We start from the raw sequence: 24413 nt of genomic DNA, 5'->3' as shown, positions 1-24413 counted from the left end.
GCCAGAATGATTACTCTGGCTTCTCACAGAGACAGCTGTACATCTCTCAGAGTCTCTGCTAGGAAAAGACTTGGGTAGGGGAGACAGGGAGGCTACTGTATCTTATGTCAAGTGTCAGCTTTGGGGAATCTGTCCAAAGGGATTTCAGTGGCCCCTATGTTAACGCCTCTAGGGAATGCTGGGATTTGGAGACTGTCAACTCACAAAAGAAGTTTCCTTTCATGAAAATTATTAGATTTTAAAATTCAGCCCATCTTCTGAAATGCATTTAGGGGGAAGACAGTGTGAAAGTACTGATAACTTCAGTTTTAGGAACAAGTAATCGTGGGTAAAGGACAGTAGGCAATAGAAAAAAGAGGCTCTAAGGTACGGAGAAAAACTTCAGAAAGTTGCGGTGCACGTATACAGAAGAGAGTAACAGAAGGCAAGGTCCAGGGCAGTCAGCAGTTAACAAGAGTATAATAATAGTTATAATAGCAGACATCTAACTTAAAGAAACTGAGTTCATGACGGGTCATAATTTTTCCTGAGCATTCTAAGGGGCACATATTGATGCTTGTGGTGTGGAAGAAGCATTCTATCTATGTGACTTCCTGAGCACACATTGGCTCTATCCTTGGTAACTGCTACATCATCAAAACCTTTAAATATTTATGCATGGCTCAAGTACATATTGTTCTTTGCCAAGTATTGCCTACTGGTAAGAAAACAGCTCTTCAGCTACATAGTAGTACCTCTAGTTACAAACAAGCAATTGATGAATATTTTCAAGAAAAAAAAATCTCCTAATCACCTTTAGTTTCAAGCTAATCTCTTAGTTGTCTCATTGTTATACTCTGCTTGAGTCTATTCACATAATTGTGAGCTTTTAAAAAACAGGAGGACAGCAGAAAAAATTAGAGAATAAAAATTAAACCCAACATAGCCCTTTAAACTATAGTAACACTGAACCCAAAGTAATCCTGCAATCTAAAGGAAACATGGCAGTTTAGTTTCTAATGTTCTTTTCATCTATGAGAGCAAGACCAGTTATGTGATACAGAGAGGGCTGGAGTTTGTCAACATAGACAAATCCTGGTCCTGTTTGCTCAGGCCAGAAACAATATGATTCCCTCAGCAAAAGCATTACCACCCTCAGTCATACCAGATTTCCTTCAAACCACAAACCCTCTAGATACTATATATTATTCAAATTAAAATAAATTATAGTGTATATCTAGTGCTAAATGCATAGGGTCATTGTGAACCCATTTTCCAGCAGAACATAATGGACCTAGAAGGTCTTGAGATACTGCAGTAAACCTGAGAGTTTCAGTTGAGAGAATATTTTTCTTCAAAAACATGCAGAACATTCACTACGTAACTCTGACTCCCTACATCAAGTATTTGAGTGAATATCATTAAACTAGACAGACAAATATACTCAGTCAAGGACTTCACACCCTGAGGTCATCAAGATGTACACCATTATATAGATGTTAAGCATCTCTTTTAAAATCTGAACTACACATAGAGAAATCCTTCACATATCATTAACCCAAGTACAGTACAGAAGTCAGAATATTACACGTCCATGAATCAATTTAGAGAAAAGATGAGGACCATTGTCCTAGTCAGAACCAGCTCAGATCAGTCAGTAGTGATTGAAACTGATGTGTGTGCACATAACTACTAAATCAGAAGTAGAGTACCAGAAGTCACTCAAAAGATACTGCCACTGCTTGGTTAATCTCCAGTTCCACTGGGAGAAAAAGCATGAGTAATAGATGCATCTCACATGAATGATAAAACAGCATCTGAGTAATTAGAGTGTGACCTCTGGCTGCAACGTATAGGGTAGAGTGGCAATAAAAAGACAAAATCGGTAAGAGGAAGAGTGGCATATTTTGGAGATGACTCAGCCAAAATCCAAAATGGAAAAAGACAGAGAGTAAAACCAATACCAACTCCAAACTCCAAAGAAAGTTTAAAAGATAATATAAATTTTACAACTTAAATTTTTTTTTAAAGATTTCATTTATTTATTTGACAGAGAGAGACAGCCAGCGAGAGAGGGAACACAGCAGGGGGAGTAGGAGAGGAAGAAGCAGGCTCCCAGCGGAGGAGCCCGATGTGGGGCTCGATCCCACAACGCCGGGATCACGCCCTGAGCCGAAGGCAGACACTTAACCGCTGTGCTACCCAGGCGCCCCTACAACTTAAATTTTTAATGGAAAAGAAAATTATAAATAAAATGATGACTGGTGGAAGAAAACTATCTAACCTCTACATTGTGGGGAAGTGAAGTAAAGTATTAAGAGTTTCTGTTAATTTCACTCTCTTTTAGGATATATCAGCTTCCCTGGGATGCCTTCCACAGTCACTTCCAAAAATCATGATCCTCTTGCATCCTTTTGTCCTATTTCCCATGTCTTTCTGTGAATTGGAGTGACTTAAGGACCAGAAACTAGGGCTCAGATTTAATTGGATCCTATAATGGCTGAGGTACATTGCACAGTAAAAGGCATCTGTGATGGTTAATTTTATGTGTCAACTTGACTTGGCTAAGGGATGGATGCCCAGACAGCTGGTATTTCGGGGTGTGTCTGTGAGGGTGCTTCCCAAAGAGACTGGCATGTCCCATGACATCCAAATTCTCACTTTGGGACCTAACGTGAAGTTTGCACACTTTCCCCAAATGCTGTATTTCCATGGAGTCAGTAACTATTTTTATAAGTCTCCTGTCAATTTCATATAATTTTTTCCTTCTCCCTCAAGAAAATAAGCCAACAAAAGAAAAAAAGAGAGGAAACACATTTTTTCTCCTTTTTGTGAATGTCAGTGGGGTATAGCAAATTCTGCCCCCCCTAAGTTTGGGTGCTCCCCAAACTACAGGTCATCTCATGTTCATGGCAATCTCTCAGCAACTCTCTGCTTCCATATCCATTGGATGCTGTACAAAAATGGATGTAAACAACCTTTGCATGCTCCTCTTTAACATTTCCCTGCCCACATCTTGGTCCTTAATCATTTCCTATGATAGCACCACTTTTAAAATGCTAAGTGCTTAGACTCTCCCCTTTGATCCTAGACCACCAGATGTTTTTCCCCTCCCATTCTTATTTGCTTTTCAGCTCCAACAACTCCACTATTCCTCTGACTCTTTCCATCTCTGTGATGGTTAATTTTATGTGTCGATTTGACCAGGTCACAGAGCTTAGACATTTGGTCAAACAATATTCTAGATGTCTCTGTAAAGGTATTTTTTTAGATTAGATTAACATGTAAATCAGCAGACTTTTGAATAAAGCCGATTACTCTCCAGAATGTGGGTGGGCCTCATCCAATCAGGGGACGGCCTTAATAGAAAAATGCCCGACTTACCTGGAAGAGGGAATTCTGGCAGTAGAACACTTTGAACTCAAACTGCAATTCTTCCGTGGGTCTCTAGACCACCAGCCACCTTGCAGATTTTGGACTTGTCAAACCTCCGCAATCATATAAGCCAATTCCTTAAAATAAATCTATGTACATCCTGTTGGTTCCATTTCTCTGGAGAATCCTAATACAGTCTTCCACCAGTGCCCCCTTGACTTCACTTCCTCCCCCTCATGGTGCTAACTCTCTACCTTCCTTCCCCTGCACTCTGGTCAGCCCATGTGTCCTTGTCCTGGCGTCCGCCACCAGAGCATCCTTGCAGATTTCAACCCTGGGTCAAGCTACGAATCTACACCCCCTGCTCTGAGCACGCATAGCAGCACAGGAGTCTATTTGTGGTCTCCAGCCTAAGCTGGGCTCCCAGCGCTATGTGGGGATTCTTTTCCTGGTCAATACCATGGAAATCCAATTTGTGTACACATGTACCCAGGGGTTTGATTTTATGGGAAAAGGGGACCGGACAGAACAATTTCTGATTTAGAGAAGTTTCAGTATTTACCTGTCATCTTTGAAATGCAGATTTTTAAAGAGAGCATAAACGCTACTGTGAGCTTAATTAATTCATGTATTTATTCTAATCTAAGGGCAGAAAAGCTATTTCCAAAGTGACATAGTGAAAAAAAAATTTTTTACCTCTTTCTATTTCAGAGCATAAAGATGGAACCACTATTACCATAATAGCTTTGCAGCTCTTGGGACAATTTTCTGCAACCTTCCACCAACTTGTTAAAATAAATACAAGTTTTTTCCTGAAACTGCTATTCCCCAGCCCACCCCCAACTCATGATGACTCTGACATATTGTAATAAAGCCATTGCTCCCTGAGGATCTCTTTGCACTGCTCCAGCAATTTTTCTCTTCTCTCTCTCTCTTATTGAAAAAGAACCCTATTATTAAGTATTTAAAATGTTCAAGATTCCAAAGAGAAGACAACCTTTCGGTATGAGAGATTAATAGTAACAATAAGAAATAGAGAATGGAAGATAGGAGTTCAAAGCCAAATAAAAATTTCATTTGCAGAATACAAATCAAATATGATTTCTTTTGAGCTGCATCTCTCTGATTTATAGACACAGCTCTGTAGAATATTTTCTAGTATTTTTGCTTCCTCTGTTCCTCTGTTCATACTCACAGTTACTTTTGTACAAATGCCCTTACATTTGAATCTTTTCTAAAGCAGGACTCTTCTAAATCAACCAAAGGATTATTCTTTGTGAACATTTCAGAAAGGAGTAAGATGCAGTTAATTATATATAAAGAATACTTAGACAATGAGGTATAACTCATAAAGGCAATTGGGAATATGGATGGATAAAGCTATTTGGTTCATCCTACTTCTTAGAGTTTTTCTTGTACATATTCATATAAAATATCATATGGATACCTCATCTCAGCACATACACAGACCTCCGCCTTGTATACCAGCAGACACATCACCAGATTATTGTATTGTGAATTTGAAGTAAGTAATCACAAAAGTGTTTCCTTTTACTATTACAGTAATACTAATATGTATTCTAAACTTCATTAGCAAAAAAGCATGGTGTTCCTATCTCCTAGAAATTCACAGCCTTAATTAAGAAATGGTTTTACTTTTTAATAAAGACAGTATACATAGTATGCATTTTAGCGAGTAGCATTTGGGTATTTATTTATGGCGAGTGTATAATTTGGAATTAAGGGAAACATGAAGTACAGTGAAAGAGAATGAAAACTACATGAATGTGTTTGAAATTCAGTCGATTAAGGTTATACAAACCATGCAAAGTAATCCATAAGGACTCCCTGGAAATAACACTATCACAGATGTCACTGGAAACAAGACCCCGGTGATGAGTTAGTGAATACTGGAGAAGTGATGGGGCAGGAGGGACCAAAAAGGAAGTGTTTGGAAGGCCTGAAGTTGGAAGGATGAACTGGAGCATATTTGGCAAGCACGCCTCAGATGAATGGAGAGCATACCCAGAAGAGAAGTGTGAAAGCACAAGGAACCTTGGTTCATGTCCTGAGCGATGCCTGAGGCTGGGATTTTGGAGCTGTGGTACACAAGGAGGCTGTCAATGAAATGTACCAGGTTTGGGGTTGGACAGGCCCTCAGGTCACCAGCCAAGCAAAACATTTCAGTAATATATAGTGGTGTGCTGATTTTTGTACACCAACTGTGGCAATTACCCTATCCCAGAGGCAACAAAAGATGTGTATTAATCCACATATATACCTTCTACTTAGTCCTCTGCAGCGAGCCTTGGCCTTCATCTGCAAAATATTTCATGAGGAACAGACCAATGCTATTGTTGCCACATCGAAAGCAAATCTATACTTTGAACTACAATACACATTTTGAGAAACAACAACGGATTAAATCCACAATCTATTAGCATCATTCTAATGCCTGAGAGTATATTATGTGTAAAAAATGACCCTAAACCAATGATTTAATGTTCACTGTGGGTTCCCTTCTTTTGGTATATCACAATACTGCTCTTTGTTAGCTTTGCATACTTACCAATGTTAGCAGGAAGGAAGACAGCTAAATGTAAAACTTAATAAATGTGGCACTAGTTAACATGAACTTGGGTGAGAATTTACTGGCTTAAATCTCCATTTCTTCAGTATCAAAATATTATTGATCTACTTTCTTTACGGTCGATGGGGAAGCATGCAATTTTGCAACTGAAAGGAAATGAGAGACCACTTAGTAAGTACCTGGATTCCACCTGCCCCCTTGTTCTCTAAGTCAAGAAAAGAAGCTTATAGAGGTGAGCTGTTCTTAGCGCCGTCCTGGTCATTTGCTTGTTTCACTTAGAACCATGTATCACCATTTCCCTGCTCTGTTTGGAGGCACAGGAGGGTTGAGTGATGCAGACTGAGAACCCTAGGCTTCTGGCTTAGCAAGCTTCCAGCTGAGCACTAGAGAGAGAGGGCAGGTGAAGGGCAGGGAGGAGCCAGGAAACTTCTCCCCACTCTTGCTCTGCCTGGGCAGCTTCTTGGTAGTGGCTGAGTTTTTTACAAGGCTTGTGCTCCCAAAGGACACCCCTGGTTCCATAATCCTCTACTGGGCAGCTCCTGCCATGGTTCTACCACTAATGGATAATGTCAGCCTCTAAGCTCTGGAAACACAACCTTCTTGTTTTCCCTGTAGCCCTTGGAGTTGACAGCATCTTCTTGCTGTCGCTAAGCTCTGAGCTGTCTCACCACCTCACATCTGGCTGATCAGCTTTTCCGTCACCTGTAACCAATTTCCTCTGATGACTTCACAGTTTCAGATGCCTCGAGTAATATCGTTTTTCTGATTGGACACTGATTCAGAGATCAATTTAGCATCAGAACTAAGGTATTTTTTAATCTGTCACAATATGATCAAAGATTAGATGTTACGCATGTAGAGGTACCACCAAACCATTATATATTTTGTAAACTACTACTATAATAATGATAACTTTAGGCTTAATGCTATCAATAAATATTACATTATATAACAAGTAGGAAATATCCACTATCTATTGTTCTTAAAAATTTGATAATTGAATTATTTCCTACCTATTCTCTATTTGTCATCCTTTATTACTTCTTCCACTTCCAGATTACTTTATTTGAAAGCTCATATAAATCTATTATTTACCTGTGCTTCAATAAACATATTTTCCACCCATCTCCCCCCATCTTTTCTTCTTCAGTCCTTAATATTCACTCTTTAGTATCAAATGACAGCTCACTTCAAAATTTTACATCAGCTTTGGAATTCACTCCAGAAATGGCTAGTATATTCCTGCATCATCTGTTTTTGATGGCCTTAAGTTATTCCATTGTGTGAAGGTGCAGTAATTTACTTAGGCAACTGATCTACTGCTGGTGGATTAGATCAGTGTTATTTTGCTGCTACAGACAATGTTGCAATGAATGTCCTTGCATACATTTCAAATGCACAGTGAAAGTCAATGTACCAGATAAACCTCTAGAGTCTGAGTCCCTTTTTGGCGCAGATTATTTGGATAGATTTAAAGTACTAGGCAACATCGTTTTGGAATCCCTTCCTTCAATACACTAAAAATATTCATTTCTTTCTGAAGAGTTTTTACCTATTTATTCTGCCACAAACAGAGCTTGAGAGTTCCTCTTTACCGATGCCCCATGGCAACACTTTCTGTGTCTTAAATCATTTGGGTCACCTTCAAAATGTTGATTTCATACACACAGTACTTGAACATATAGCATAGGGGATACTTAAGCCAGGTTCCTGAGGATCACAATCTTGCCCCATCTAGCTGTGTGGCCTTGGGAAAATAACCTCCCCATCCCTGTTTTCTTATATACAAGCTGGGCATTATCATAGTTCCTAATTCACTGAGTTGTGAAGATTAATTGGATAAATATACAATGCATGTAGAATAATGTCTGGCATATAGTTTTTTTTATTCAAGAAAATAATCCCTCCCTTATTTATGGACTTTAACTTAAATTATTTATAAACCTAGAGACAGAAGATTTGGGCCATAATAAGTGTTCATTCTTCTTGCTTTTTAAATGCTTTTCTTCTTGGGTGCCTGGGTGGCTCAGTTGGTTAAGCATCTGCCTTTGGCTCCAGTCATGATCTCAGGGTCTTGGGACTGAGCCCCATGTCGGGCTCTTAGCTCAGCGGAGAGTCTGCTTCTCCCTCTCCCTCTGTACTCTGTCTCAAATAAGTAAATAAGATCTTTAAAAATAAATAAATAAATGCTTTTCTTTAAAATTAATTTTTAGCTTCCTCTTGCGTTAAATGGTAGAATCCATAACACCATGGTTTTGATATAGTAGTTAAAATTTTTTTAAGAAAAGTCATCACATTAAATGTGTAACTATTAAAATTAAAGAAGACATTATTTTGTTATATACAACAACTTGGCAAATTATGTCTTAAATAACACTGCAGCTTCAACATTCTTATTTGTTTAAGTCTTTCAGGAAGTGTTACCTGACACCTGTTTTAATTTGCATTTCTTCAACAGTGAATGAGGCTGAAGACACTTTCACATATTTACATATCTTTTCCTTTCTATGAACTGCCTGTTTATATTTTACTTCTTTTTAAAAAAAAAATAAAGCTTGAGGGGCACCTGGCAGGCTCAGTCAACAGAGCATGTGACTCCTGATCTTGGGGTTGAGAGTTTCAGCCCCCACATTGGGTGTAGAGATTACTCAAAAATAAAATCTTTAAAAATAAATAAAAAATAAATAAAAGGTAAAAACAAAGCTTTATTTTTTATTTTTAATTTTAAAGAGTGTTTTGTACCTGTGCTAATAGAATATTCTGTGATAATGGGTATGTTCTATAACTGCACTAAAACAGTAACCACTGGCTTAATACAGCTATTGAGCACTTAAAAAGTGGATAGTGCAACTGAGAAACTTTATTTTTATTTCATTTTAGTTGAGTTTTAAACTTAACTAGCCCTGTATAGCTAGCAGCTAACATATTAGAAGGTCTTTCTCATTAGAAGGGCAGAGTTAACATCTGGTTTATAGCTTTTTTTTTTTTTTTTTTTTACCTAGCATTGATCTTTAGCTAAATCCTTCTTGCAACATATACTTAAGGAATGCACAGGAGTTTACTTGATCTAAGATAAACTGGCATCCGCTGATTATGCTTTGAACCAAACTGAGAATCTATACATGGTTGTCAAGTTTGTTTCTTGAGTAATCCAATGGGTCCCATACTTTGAAGCAAACTGGAATCACTTGTACTATTTTTTTTAAATCCCAATACGTGGGTTCCCACGCCTAAACATTATTTAATTGGCAAGGCTGCCGCCTGGGCACTAGAATTCAAATAAGCAGCAAAATTTGGGAGCCACAGATATAACCTGTAGTCAGTGAGTAACCTGGGAATGATGAGATACAGGTACACCCAAAAAAGGGGTTGGCAAGGGTCTCTGAGGAGTTATATCATTGGCAAGGTATAAAAGCTGAAGGTCCCATGAAGCTGATGGCTTTCCTGATCTGTGGTAGTCACAACCACTCAACCTCGTCTGTTGTGACCAATTCAAGTTGTTGGGATATTTAGAAGCTGTTCAGTATAACTGAGCATCCATTACGCTGTTGCTGCACATGCTGGGCTGTTGCCTGCCCTTTATCCCTTTCTAACTCAAGTAAACTTGCAGGTGAATGGTCTATTCAGTCCTCGTCAATCTGAATATGACAACGTAAAATCAAAGTGGGCATTGCCATCATAAGGCTAAAAATCATTTCCAATTTATATTATTTCTTTTAATGTTGTTTATGCTATTTTTCATGCAGCTTTCTTAATATTATCTCATTTTTCATCTTTTCCTCTACAGCATCTGGATTTGGTTCTCTTGCTTAAAAAGACATGTGCCTTCCAGTATTATGTGTGTATCTATTCATCGTCCTGTGTTTTCTTTCATTACTTTTTTTCTATATTTGTATCAGTTTAAATATTCAATTCATCTGGAATCTATTTTGATATAAAAATATTATTTGCTTTCCTAGAAACCACAGCCTACTAAGTTCCATATTGACTAATTTCCTCACATATTTTCAATGCTATGTCTATCTCAGGCAAATCCCTAAATGTGTCTGGACTTAGTAATGTCTTTTGCTCTTTCACTATGCTTTAATGTGCCACTATCAACCTGTTTTAATTAATACAGATTTATAAAATTTTCCTAACATGTAGAATTCTCCTTACTACTGTTATTTTTTGCTAACTTATGTATTTTCTCATATACACTTTTTATACATGAAATTCAGAACAATTTCCCTTTTATGAGTTATTTTAGGTAGAATGAGTAGCTTTATGATACTGTTTTCCACTTCAAAACAGATATGACTATGCATTTAATCACCTCTTCTTTTATGTTCTTCGGTAATAGTCTAAATATTATTTTTATATATCTCGTACATTTTCTTTTAGGCTTTTTCCTTGATATGTATTCACCTTTGGTTCTATTTTAGGTGGAGTATATATTCCTTTTATATTGTCTATGTTGTTATTTATATGTGGGAAGATAAATTACTGATTTTAAAAAATTAATTTTATTGTTAGGCACATTATTGAATTATTTTCTTAAAAATAGTAAAATAATCCTCTTAGATTTTTAAGGATTACATTGTATCAGTGCCAAATCTTATCTCCTCCTTTCTCATTTTATATATTTTTCTCTTTCTCTGACCAAAAAATCCTTGTAACTTAAAGTCAAAATAGGAAAGAGAGCTTAATGTGCTGGTTTTCTAGAAGACCCAGTTGCCTAGGTTTTAATGATCGAAGAAACATTTCAAAGGGACAGAATTACTCCAAGAGAGAAGGACTCCAAACATAGTCTCCTGAGATTGGGGAACTAGAGAAGCCAGAAGTAGACATCTATTACATCACATCACAGCAATGGCAAGAGGGAACGGAGAAAAAGCAGGTGATGTTGTTGTCATTGAATGGTCATATGGGAGAATGTGAGATACAACTGGAAGGTGTACTTAATACATGTTATTCCCCGGCTGATGATTTGAGAATGATTTTGGTTGGGAGTGCACACTCTGAAGAGGGAACCAAATCCAACCTCCTGCTAACTCTAATCACTTTCTTCAAATGATTTTTATTTTGCTTGCATAGAAACAGATCATTTTGAAGAATGTGAAACAACAACACCATTTATCTTATCTCGTTGTATATGTGTACCTGCAGTTCATAGGGGTTCGTGTATATACATACATATATATATATATATATATATATATATTACATATGGCTATAAAATTCCAATATATGTGTGTCCAAAGATGTTTATGAGAAGGGACTGACATAGAACATTACAGAATGACCACAGTTGCAAGGAGGTAAAAGAAACCACACTACATGATAGAGAAGGTGCTTGCAAACTAACTGTTCTGATCCATGATTGAAGCCACATTAAAAACCCAAACGCAGCCACCTTTAATCATGTATTACTAGGTTAATCACTGGAATACAAACAGGAGATTTCCTGAGGATACAGACAACTTTCATTAACAATGTCTTTTTGGCATTGAAGTAGAGGCCGTCTCGAAAGGCAGATGGAGCTTAAAGCATTCTCCAGGCGTTTGTCCAAGGACTGAGGCTAGTCTCGCGATGCATTAAGCTTGATGGTTTGACATGTTGACATACACGGCATTAGTACTGTTGTACTTTGTATCACCACAAATGATTTTTGCAGGCTTAAGTCACCGGAGTAAGCGTTCAACAGAGGGAAAGGGCTAGAAAAGCTGTGCCTTGCAAGGCAGGGAGTCCACTGAGTTTATAGCACCCCTCCCACTTGTATTCCTGCCTCCTCGGGTTTTCTATTAAACTCCCCCGGGCGCGTATTTATTTGATTTGAAACAAATATATGTTAAAATCTTTGCAGGTAGTCTTTCTGCCCTGGCTGGCTTTGAGAGTTGACAACTCAATCATTCACAGTGAGAATGGCGTATTTTGTGAATATACTATAATGTCACAGGGGACCTGGGTTTTTCACAAGCCAAACTCAGAATCATGACATTAAACACATCTAATTAAAAAACAAAATAAAACTACTCTAACTTTAGAAATATGCTAAAGGTTTTTTGTTTGGATGAAATCCATTTAAAAAAAAAAAAAAGCAAACTATTCTGTATCGTATTTACCTAAGTATCTCGTAAAATTGGTACCATCCCATTCTTTGCCTGTATAGTATTCAGTGTAAAAGAATCTTGGGCATGTATCAGAGACAATTTGGATAATGTAGCTATAAAGTTCCTGCACATGTTGATCTGTTTAAAATAGTTTCTAAGATGTTACTTTCATGATATTTCAGCAATTGTTCTTAAATGAGTGAAAATTACACCTTACATTTACTTTTTCAATCACTTACAATAAACTGGCTGAAAAGTCTTTTGATCATAGATGTTGAGGGATTTTATTTTATCTTCAATTTGAGAGGAACAATTTTAGTGGCTTGCATTTTCTAATTTTTTGTGAAATATTTATATGCCATCTACTAGAGTACTTTGTATAAATTACATTTATGAGCTTGGACTATAAATTTTTTCTAAAGAAATGTTTTAATGCATAATTTTACAAAATACCATGTATCTGTCAAGCTTACAGTTCTATTAAATATGTGCATGACCTGTATAGATAATAAATAAAATATATTGTCTTTCTTTTTAAAGATTTTTTGTAAGAGGCAGCAGGGCATTTTATTAATTCTTTCAGATATACAGAAGTCATTGTTTCCCCCAGTGCTCAAGGCAGGATCAGATGAAGGGAGAGTGAGGATCCCCACAGCAGCACTTCAATCCAAGTTGATGGGTTTTATTTTATTTGTTTCTAAATTCACAATTGTCTTTTCCTCCTCTTTCCATCACACACTTGTATAATGGCTTATGTGTTTCCTAACTCTCTTTCATAGATTTATTTCTGTCACCTGGGGCAGAATGTGAAGCTCTTAAAGAAAACTGCCATGTTCTGTTTAGTCATATACACCCAGAGTACCTTTTTAAAAATGGACAAAAACATACCAAATAAAGAAAAAGAATTCGGGAATGATATATTTGTAAAATTCAACAAAGGGTTAAATTCCTTACTATGTACATCAATTAAAAATTGAACTTTGGCTAAAAAACAACCCAAACTGAAGTGATCTGTGTTATTCCAGGTGAGCTGTCAAGAACTGGGTACAATTTACTATGTTTCATTTTTCCTGCTTGGGCAATTGTAGATTCACAGAGCGGGAGCTTCCCTCAGAGTGGCACCTGAGTAAGTGCGGTAGAAGTGAACTTTGCAGCCTACCTGGGATGAACAGGTAGCATGAAGATATGTGTGTGGTATGGGATTTGGGTTGTTGTACCTACACCATAACTTCACCTGCCTTATGTGTACTCACTGTACCTGTTGCATCAAGTCTTAATTTTGATCTTGACATTCAAAGTTACCCATCAATTTTCTTTACCATAACCACAAGTGTCATTCAGACCTTCCCGAATTCGACAGTCCATTCTGACCAGTAGACTTACTGGTTATTACATGCTATACTGTATCTCTGGAAATCTCCAACGTCCATGGTTTTGCTCACCCTTTTCTAGCTACATGGAATAGCTTCCTTAATCCTTACATAATCTAAGTTATCCTGCTTTTTTCAATAGCCATGTGAGCCCAGCTTTTTGGACAAAGTCAGTCTACAATGATCTGTAAATTCCACCAATTTCCAAATCTCTAGAAGTCTGTATCCCATACTTGCATGCTCCTCTGAATCATTTTTTGGTTTGTTCTGATGTGTTTTATCTCTTTGATGACATTAACATGAGCTCTTTTAATACCTTCCAGGATTATTTCTACAAAGTTAGACCCAGATTAGGAGATCAATGTATTCAAATCCATTCATTCATTTATTTTTTTCTGTAATACGCTCAACAAAAGCCATGAGCCACACTAGGTACTGAAGCTGGAAATGAAAGATGAAAAAGATAAACCCTCCCCCATAAAAAAGTTCAAAACTTATAGGGGAGAGAGAAATGTACCACCCTAACTCTAAATATATTAAACTGGTATATCATAAATGCACTAAAAGGCAGAGCTGATCATGGGAGGAAGGAGTCCCTACAATACAGCGCATTGTTTTCATTCATTCATTCATTCATTCATTCATTCAATAATCACTTAGTATTTGCCTTCAACATGCCAGGAACCCCCCCTTTTTTTTTAATTTAAATTCAATTTAGTTAACATATAGTATATTATTAATTTCAGGGGTAGTGATTAATTTAGTGATTCATCAGTTGCATATAACACCCAATGCTCATTACATCAAGTGCCCTCCCTAATGCCCATCACCCAGTTACCCCTTTCCCCTACTCACCTCCCCTCCAGCAACCCGCAGTTTGTTTCCTATAGTTAAGAGTCTCTCATGGTTTAACATGCCAGGAGCTCTTAAGATTTGGGATGCTGAGATGAAAGGTTGGAAGGTACAGCCTTTATTTTCAGGGTGTTCACACTCAAGAGAGGAAGACAGTGACTAAACCAACAAATTATACCATAGTCTAAAAAAGAGTATTACCTTGACAATTAATTGTGACAGATGCTATCTGTCTTTGCATTGATTGGTTTGGATTAGTTAAGGATATCATTATGCCTCTATTTCACACTGAGTACCTCAACTTTTTTTAAAATTTATTTAATTGAGAGAGAGACAAAGAGAGAGAGAGTGTATGCATGCTAGAGGGGGGAGGGGCAGAGGGAGAGAATCCCAAGCAGACTCCTAGCTAAGTGCAGAATGCAATGTGGGGCTCAATCCCATGACCCATGAGATGGTGGCCTGAGCCTAAACCAAGAGTTGGACACCCAACTGACTGAGCCACCAAGGCACCCCAGTATCTGAGCACCTCACCTTTAATAAGAATAAGCAAAAAAAGGCAAATGGCATGGTCTAGGTTTGTCTTTCCCCAAGCTTAATGAACAGAGAAACAATTTTCATGGTTGATCCACCATTTTAAGAAATGTCAAAAACATACACTTTACTTAACACAGCTAAATATTTCCATGAATTAGCCTCTACTTATCTAGTTTAAAATCCAATGCTTAATTTAGAAAAAGAGTAAAAGATAATCCAAACACCTACTTAAAATAAATACCTCATTAAGCTTTCATTGTTATTGGTTCATAATTACTGTTTATTTTATCCCTAGTTTGAATGGTTCTCATGAAATTAATTCAACCGTAATATCCAGTTTTCCTCGCTCTTCTACACGTCGGCTTGCTTTGGATTTTAAGGCAGCTTTTCTTAAAAATGCTTACAGACAACTTCTTCCAGCCTGACTGTTGTTCTCTCTAGAGAAAGAGCAGGGCTACCTCTTGTCAATTCAATTTACATCAATAAACATGCGTTGAACGGCCACCAAGTGCTTTAGAAATATAAAGGTGATGGGGCGCCTGGGTGGCACAGCGGTTAAGCGTCTGCCTTTGGCTCAGGGCGTGATCCCGGCGTTGTGGGATCGAGCCCCATATCAGGCTCCTCCGCTATGAGCTTGCTTCTTCCTCTCCCACCCCCCCTGCTTGTGTTCCCTCTCTCGCTGGCTGTCTCTATCTCTGTCAAATAAATAAATAAAATCTTTAAAAAAAAAAAAGGAAATATAAAGGTGAGTAAGTCACAGTCCATTTCTTCCATGAGTTGATAATGTATAACCGAGTTCTAGGAACTTTCAAAAGAGAGGCAATTGACTGATCAAAGAAAATTATCATTATGTGCCCAAATAGGCTTCCAAATTATCTATGTGCTAAGAATGATGCTTCATTAAGTTACTCATTTTCTCTGGTTCCAGTGGCTCAGCCAGAGGGGAGGAAAAAAAAAGAAAGAAAGAAAGTTCTTTGCAGGATGTTGTCCCTGGCCCACATAAGATCCAAACCAATACTCTTCTACGAGCAAAGAAGTCCTTTCTTCACCATCAAGCAAACTGCCTATAGCTTCCTTCTTCCACCAGCTGTTCATACACAATCAACTGACTATAAATACCACCCTACTCTATTATAAACTGCCTCCTTGTCAGTCTCCTATAGGAGCTATGCCCCTGCCCATAACACACAGCATTTTACACACTTTTAAAAGAATAGAGAATGGTTTATATACAAATCGTATATACGTGTGTGTGTGTGTGTGTGTGTGTGTGTGTATATCATATATAATACTCCAAATATATTTACACAAACCTCCATATACTAGAGAGAGAGGGAAATATTCAGAAATCTCTGAGTCACAGAGGAAATAAAAGGAACAAATTCTTTTAACCAAGCTTTAAATGAAGACCATGCAAAACCACTGTTATTGGACAAAGCTTAAAATTTTTTTTACAGGTTTTGTTTATTTCTTAGATTTCCACACTATGTAATGGACAAGTAAGATTTTTTTTCCAGTTTCTGAGGTCTCTGAGATAAATTTACCTTCAGTATTTTCATAAGTTATACCATGAAATGTATTAAAAAATGAATATTAACATATTTTTTCTTGAAAAATGTTTCCTAAGCAATTCCAAAAATTCTGCTCCTCAACTTAGGTCAGGAGATTTGTAAACAACATGTAGGGATGACTCTACTTCTTTCCCTGAGAGACTATGTATTCTGTCAAAGAAACATACCCAGATGCTGTCTTCTTGTCGATATTGTTTCCAGTTCCGGCCACTGTCACTGAACATCAGGAGGTAGCTGGTCACCCAGTTGGAGCTCCCGTAACCCCCCTGGGTGGCCACAGCAGTGGTCTCCATTCTCTCTCCAAGGTCAATCTGCAACCACTGGTATTTGTTTGACACAAGTGGAGACCAGCCACCAGCTCCTTTTATGCAAATAGAAACAGAAGAAAATGGGCAAAAGATTAGTTCAAAATCTGTTAGTGGACCAGAGATGCCAATAAGACTGTATTCCCAGATGGAATTTAATAAAGTCAAATTTCCAAAATATTAAACTTCTCCTAATTGTAAAATCATATAGAAAAACAAGAATTTAGTATAAATGGATGAAGCCTATGTTAACTGTATTCATTTCTAGGTATTATAACTTCCTGACACTGGGGAGAACCAAGCAACTTCTCAAATATTTAAAGTGCTTAGGGGCGCCTGGGTGGCTCATTTGTTAAGCGTCTGCATCCAGCTCAGGGCGTGATCTCAAAGTTCTGGGATCAAGCCCCGCATTGGGCTCCCTGCTCAGCGGGAAGCCGGCTTCTCCCTCTCCCACTTCCCCTGCTTGTGTTCCCTCTCTTGCTGCCTCTCTCTCTGTCAAATAAATGAATAAAATCTTAAAAAAAAAAAATAAAGTGCCTAATTTGACAGGTGGACATTCATGTCTACACTTGGAACTAGCAGGTTTACTGCCCATACCCGATTAGATAATGATTTAACCTTCAATCATGGTTCACACTGTGGTGGAACTAGAAATCTACCTTTGGTTTCTGATCATGTTCGGACTTCCTAGAGAAAGAAGTACAGCATTAAGCCTGAAAATACAGATGGTCAAGGCACAGTCCCTATCCTCACTGTGTTTACAGCCTTATGGGAATAACAGACATTGAGAAGCATGTGTAAAGCACCAATGTTAATGGTGAGGCAGGGGCAGGGATCAATAATACAATAAATGATGGAGGAGACACAGCTCTCCTCTGTGGAAAGCTGGAGCTGGCCGGCAACAGTGGATGAGAGGCAATTAAATTTTCGGGAATTTTGCAAGCTGATTGTTAAATATAGCCATGTTTGCAACTGGCCATGGTGGGGATATTTAAACCACAGAAACTGGCAAACTCTACAAATCAGCCCCCACTCCCAGCCCAGCCAAGTCACCAATACACACACCACTGGTTCTATTCTGTCAGGAGAAGGGGGTGGTGGGGGAGAGATGGGGAAGGGACAGTCAGAAAAGGTCAGAGAGTAAGGTGTGCTTGAGGACTCAAGAGTGAAAAATAAGAATCTACTCTATATTCAAGGATGGGTAGGTAGAGCAGAACTTATCATGTTTTCTTTTATTCACTGCACACCAGAAATATTAGAGATGTGACTACTGTATGTCTTGTTAAGATATTTAATTCTTCCAGTTTAATACAATAATGCCTTATTTGGGGAATTTATTTAAGTAATATTGGCATTGATAATTACAAAAGTAATATGTAATTATTGTAAAAGTCATGAAATAGGGTTTAACGCCATCTTAAATTCATAATTATCTAATATTCAATATCTATTAAAATACAACATCTATTACATAACCCCCCAAATAAGAATATTAGCACATGTTTTCTTTCCCCCATTCTTTTGTCACCCACCTTAAGGCTCTGATATAAGGTCTAACATTTAAACAGAAGATTACCTTAGTGAAGTAAGTCAAGCAGAGAAAGACAAGTATTATATGGTTCCACTCATATGTGGAACATAAGGAATAGCGCAGAGGACCACAGAGGAAGGGAGGAAAACTGAATGGGAAGAAACCAGAGAGGGAGATGAACCATGAGAGACTCTGGACTCTGGGAACCAAACTGAGGGTTACAGAAGGGAGGGGGTGCGGGGATGGGGTAGCCGCATGATGGGTATTATGGAGGGCATGTGCGGTGATGAGCACTGGGTGTTATATGCAACTAATGAATCACTGAACACTACATCAAAAACTAATGATGTATGTTGGCTAATTGAACATAATAATAAAAAATATATTTTTAAAGGAATTATATGAAAAAAATAAAAATAAGAAATAAATAGATTACCATTAATGTATATGCCATTTTTACTCAAGCATTATTCCTGCCATCCATGCCTTGTTTCACTAAACATTGAGTACAGGCCCTAATGCAAAGAGATGCCCGATCAGTGTTTGCTATTATGTGCGGTACGTACCACTGTGGAACCTAAAGAGACATATCTCTGTTAACAACTGTTTGTAAGACGTAAAAATCCTTTTGATGGCCGATACAACACAATGACTCTCTGATAAAGGAAAAGCAGAACTCTCCAACAACTCCAAAGAAGAGAAGCCTGCCAGGAGGGGCATGCAGGGAGATGCGCCCTCAGAAAGGGTGACAACAACTTGGAGCTGTGCGGTCAGCTTATATATGGCAAGTGGGGTGCAGTTAGTGAGGCTCTCTGGGCTCCTTGTGGACTAATGCGAAGGGGCTCCGGGGCGCAGGCTTGTCCCTTTCTGGTACTTGGCCCCAGGGTGACTACGGTTGAGGCTCGATAGCTGTAGACGGTGTAAGCCCAACAAGGGAAGTGGTTGGGTTGTGGATATAATCAGCTGCTCACAAATGGGAACTGACCATCCTCTTGTCAGGGCCTCAACACTGAGTCAATACAGCATTTTAAAAAAGAATTACATGACAACAATATCCTCTCTCGATGGGATAATACTAACTCCTGCTTGTATTAGGGTATGATTCCCAAGTTCCTCACCACATCGTCTTTAGAACTAGACACTTTTTCCCTCAAATTTCTTTTTTTCTTGTAATGAATCATTGTTCAAGTTTCTTCCACTCCATACATCAAAAGTACAATGCTCTCTCTCTCTCTGATCCAAAATATTTATACATACTGCAATTTTTGTTGGTTTGTGTTTACTTTTAATTTTCTCTGTATTGGCTCTTAAAGAACTTATGGTTTTACCCAGTAGCCTGGATGGATAAAGTTCTCTTGGTTGCTAATACCAGCTACAACATTTAGGTCAGAGGAGAATATTCCCATATTTTGAGCAAGAGGGCTTGTTGCTACACATTGGCTCCGGCTGCATTTATGGTGTCTTGGTGTCATTTATCCAGCACAGCTCTGCTGTCCTCAACGGACACCCCCTACTCTTGCAGCCTGTTATCTACATGGAAGAGAATTTGTTCTTGAATGATCTAAAGAAGTTCTTAAATAGTACCCTGCCACAAATCGCTCAGGAAATTTCTGAACCCTCAGTGGGAACTGTTCCCACGGCATTATTTTTAAAGCTAAGCCAACTTTTCCTTCGTATTCCACTTCCTGGGATGTAATAAAACTCCATCTTACCTTTTCCACTTATCCGACTGTCATATTACTTAATATTTATCGAGCAAGTGAGGACTTTGGGTCAGGCACGCTGTGAAGGCATTGTGATTTGATTCTCAAAGCAGCCTACTGAATAGAGGATAAGTCACATACGGCGAGTCGGAATACCTTGCTGGAGTCTGCAGCGCAGCAAGAGGCACAAGGCTCTTAACCAGGACCAGCAGTGCCTCTCATACCATTAGGATAAATGGAATCGGTAGATCCCAATGGATGTAGAAAGGATGGAGCTGATAGAGGCTGGGGAACCCTGGAATTTGGCTATCAGGCAGGAGAGCCAGCTTTCCTCCCTCGAGTTAACGAAGACCATGTCTCTCAAGTACAGACACAGGATGGGAGTGGTGAATGGGTAATTATTTCCCTCCACGGTCCTCTCTAATCTTATTATTCGTCCTCAGGAACTATCCAAGTTTGGAAGTTGATAGTCTCCTGAGGTCTCATGCTAACCAAGAATTCTCAGTCCTCTTAGTGCTACAACTGCGTATCTCTTTGCATTTTTATCACTTTTTTTTAACACAGAGAAGTTGGAAAAGAGTGAATGAAGTGCCCCCAGCTGGCCATCATCTCAACCTGACATTTCAACATTAGGAATTTTATCTCTATCAGTAATACTTCTGGGAAAATGCTGATTGTTTTTTGTCTTGCTCTTTCTAGTTAATTTCAACGGTCTGTACACTTTTTAATATAGAATTTCATAACCTTTCTCTAGCATTTTGACACTCCTTGATAGACCAGTATTTAAAAAGTGAACACATGAGAGGAACACAGTGAGGAAAAAAGAATCAGCATGACTCTGGTGAGTTAAAATTGGATCATCAATTCTCATCAGGAGAAAGAGGCACCTCTCACTGACCGCTCCCTCTTCCCTGCACCGCTCACTGTTATAGCTGCACTACCCGACTTGAAACATTTGCAGTTAATTGACCTTGAACATTTCAATTTCTCACCTGCGGTGAAAAGGTACTACTGATATGCAAATTAAGCTATATCATTAACAAGGTACACCAATGAAGTAATGGAAATTCAGATGCTCCTGGGCTTTACCACGTTAAATCGGCCACTGGGAATCCAGAGATTCCCTATGGGGTTTTAAACTGTTAGGCTCTGCAGATGCACATGGTCTAAGTATGTGATGGAGCGTTATGCTTGTTCTAATTTTAAAACAAATGCTGAAGAGTAATATGGAAAATGCAAACTTCTAGATATAGGTACAGAGATGGATAGAACATGGCACAGTTTGATAGTGGCAGCCTATGGGGACAAGTAGGAACAGTAGTGACAGGTAAAGAAAGCCAACTTTAGATTAGAGGAGCTGTATGCCCACCACAAAGCACCTAGCTTTCTGGAGGCATGCTGCTTTCATATTTACTTTTTTTAATGGAAAAAATGAGGGCTAACTCCAGCCGACGGTGAATTCTAAATTACTATAAAACATGAGAATTCCTTATTTTATTTCTTAACCAAACCTTTCAGCTTTTCATCGAGTATTATTCATCCTTAGTGATGTTTTTAATATGCCCACGTGTTCACCATCACAGTAGACCGAGACGTACAGACCAAAGACCATCTCTTCATAACCCCATCTATTCCATGGTTATTGACACTTAACCCACAAAACAAAAACAGGAGTCTTGTCCCCTCAGTTCATTTTCTTCCTATTTCACTCTCCCTTTTCTCCAGCTGTGGCATAATAAAGTGTCATAAGTCTAACCAAACAAAAATATTTGTTGACTCTTCATATCATAGCCTGAAAACTCACATTTAAAACTGAAAATCCTCTCCATTGATGAGACTTCTAAATGAAATGTTGTAGTATTGCTCTGAGAATTAATTTCAAAAAGCATATTAAAGTGCCTATTGATTTCTCTCACTTACACCGATACATGGAAGTTGTTACTTTTTGAATTATAAAACAATTATTATTGCTATTGACTCCAAATAAAGATTTATGATCACAGCACTAAATTCAGCTTTGAAAATATTTAGTTCCTGAATGACAACACAGCATCTTTTTTGTATCTGTTGCCTCCACTTTTAAACATCAATTTCCTGGGGAACTTGCTTCTATAAAATTTGTTGCTGTGAATCGTAAGGAAAGAAAAGCAAACTATGAATTGTCTAGTGCCTACTGTACGTTAAACACTCTACTAGAAATTTTATGTATCGTATTAAGCTTAATTACTAAAATTATCTAGTGAAATGAAATGTTCTAACATCTCTTCAAATAAATCTTTAAAAAAAGATTTATAGAGGCTAAGTAAGTTTTCCTAATATTATGCAAATTAAATTTTCCCAATGTTATACAAATTATTTTAGTGTAGGTAAGAAATTACTTATTTAAAAAATAATTTAAATCTCTGTGAGGATCTCATTTTAAAAGTCACTTCCTTTTCAGTTCTTTACCCCTGAAATAATTATACAACTATCATTGCCCATAGCGGTTAATTGTATTCCAAGAATATATCCAAATAATTTATTCAATATTATTTAGAAATAAATAACTGGCTGGTTGGATTATCTTTAAGATCCATATATCCCATTTCCCAGATATCAATAATATTTTGTTCTGCTCATGGAGACACATCTTACAACTTCAGGAAAGTGAGGAGAAAAATTGAAGAAAAAAATACTCTTGGTTGAGGCCTTAAAATAGAGAAAAGAATCACCTCTGTCCTCTACTGATATTAAAAAGGGCATGATTGCCATCCCTGGTGGTCATCAGTGAGATGATGTGTCATAGAGTTTGTCAACTTTGTAAAAGTACAAACTGCTCAGAAAGAAGGAGTCCTACTTCTTTCGCAATATTTAAAGTGTGGGACACAACCGTTCAAGGACATGAAGCACAGTGAATAAAGTTGAATGACAGTCCTAGCTACCAGTAGGCCATCTACATTTTTAAGAAATGATTGGCTTAATTAAAATTGCCATAAGAAAGTTTCCCTCTAAGACAATTATTTTTTTCACATGTGATTTCAGTTAGATTTCCTCCAACAGTCTAAGTTTGACCGATTATTTTGATCTTGACATTAAGTTACAATAATGTAAGGAAACAAAAAGAACATTGTGCCAGTATTTGTTTGGCTCCCTTAAGTGGTTTGCAGTGTCCCGGGGCCACCATTTAGGACTCTTAACAACTTTGTATTGTTACCAGCATAGTTTTTTGTTTTTTTTGTTTTTTATTTTTTGGTTTTTTTGGTCTCTCCCCCCCCCCCCCCCCCCGAGAAGAAAACATGACACGATCGATGCTGTGTGAATTGCTGGTCTTTTTTCACAGAACACTCCGGAATCTTGGCATTGCCTCCCCTGATCCCAGGGACTGTTACAGGGATGAATGCATCACCTGAGCCAGGCCAGTGGAGCAATTCCAGGATTCTGTTGGGACTATTAGAGAAGAGACCCTTTTTTCTGCTCAGAAAGCTGAAAGGATGGGATTCAGGCATCAAACTGCAGAAGCTATCTTTGTGGAAAGCCTGCCCGAGTGAAGCCAACACAGAGGGAAGCAGAGGTGGGAGATGAAGTGAGACCAAGTTCTGCTGGCAGTCAGAGCCCCTGAGTCCAGCTGTGCCTGCAGGCCATTCCCTGTGCCTTCCAGTTCTATGAAGCCATGAGTTGGCCCCTTCACTCGTGCTGAACCTGCTTGGGGCCACTGCTTCAGCTGTTCTCCTCTCTCTCCTGCTTCATTATTTTTTTTTCTCTTGAATGACTCATTCCCATGGCTGTACAAGCATGCTGCTATTTTTCCCATTTTTTTTTTAAAAAAAGCTTGTCTTGACTCCACTGTACTTTTTTCCTGATTTTTATAGTGCCATTCTTCGAGTAAGATGTCCACACTCACACTCTGCAATTTCTCCCATTTCATTCTTGCTCAAGCCAACCATAACCAGCCGTTCACTCTGTACCACTCAACCGAACCTGCTCTTGTCAAGATGACCAAAGAACTCCACGTTCCTAAACCAAACGCTCAGATTTCAGCCTTCCTACCACCTGGCCTATTGAAGACATTTGAATATTTTGACTCCTCCCAAATCTTCAGAATACTTTGTTCCCTTAGCTTCCACAAAAGCTCCTTCTCTTCATTTTCTTCCCAGCTGACTGGTTGCTCCTCCTCAGTACCCATTGCTGGTTCTTTTATCTCTTATCACCTCTGAGGGCTGAGATGGTCCAGGGCTCAGGCTTTTGACTGCTTCTTTTCTGTCCACATGCACCCCTTCGTCATCTCTCTTGGCCTCCTGGATTTAAATATTACCCATGTACCAATAATCCCGATTTATAACTCCACCCCATACCTCTCTCCTGAACTTCAGACTTGTATATTCACTCCCTCCTTGATATCTTTAACATTTTCTAAACCAAACCCCATTCTTCCCCCTAATCCTACTCTGTTCACACCCTTCCCTGGCCCAGTTTATGACAATTCCATCCTTCCAGTTTCTCAGAACAGTAACAACAAAGAAGTCATTCTTGAC

At 38.3% G+C, this 24413-nt stretch overlaps 1 protein-coding gene across 1 annotated transcript in view; it reads right to left on the bottom strand.

The window, feature by feature from the left end:
* Positions 1 to 24413, bottom strand: part of CNTNAP4 (contactin associated protein family member 4) — a 238169-nt gene that overhangs the window by 148950 nt on the left and 64806 nt on the right. The window contains exon 3 of the mRNA XM_026495274.4: positions 16531 to 16724. Coding sequence (XP_026351059.1) covers positions 16531 to 16724 — 194 coding nt within the window. The remainder of the gene's footprint in view (positions 1 to 16530; positions 16725 to 24413) is intronic.

The sequence above is a fragment of the Ursus arctos genome, unplaced genomic scaffold, assembly GCF_023065955.2.
Source record: "Ursus arctos isolate Adak ecotype North America unplaced genomic scaffold, UrsArc2.0 scaffold_19, whole genome shotgun sequence".
NCBI classification, from domain to species: domain Eukaryota; kingdom Metazoa; phylum Chordata; class Mammalia; order Carnivora; family Ursidae; genus Ursus; species Ursus arctos.
Note: the sequence above shows the minus strand (reverse complement) of the source record. Positions and strands in the feature narration are given on the sequence as shown.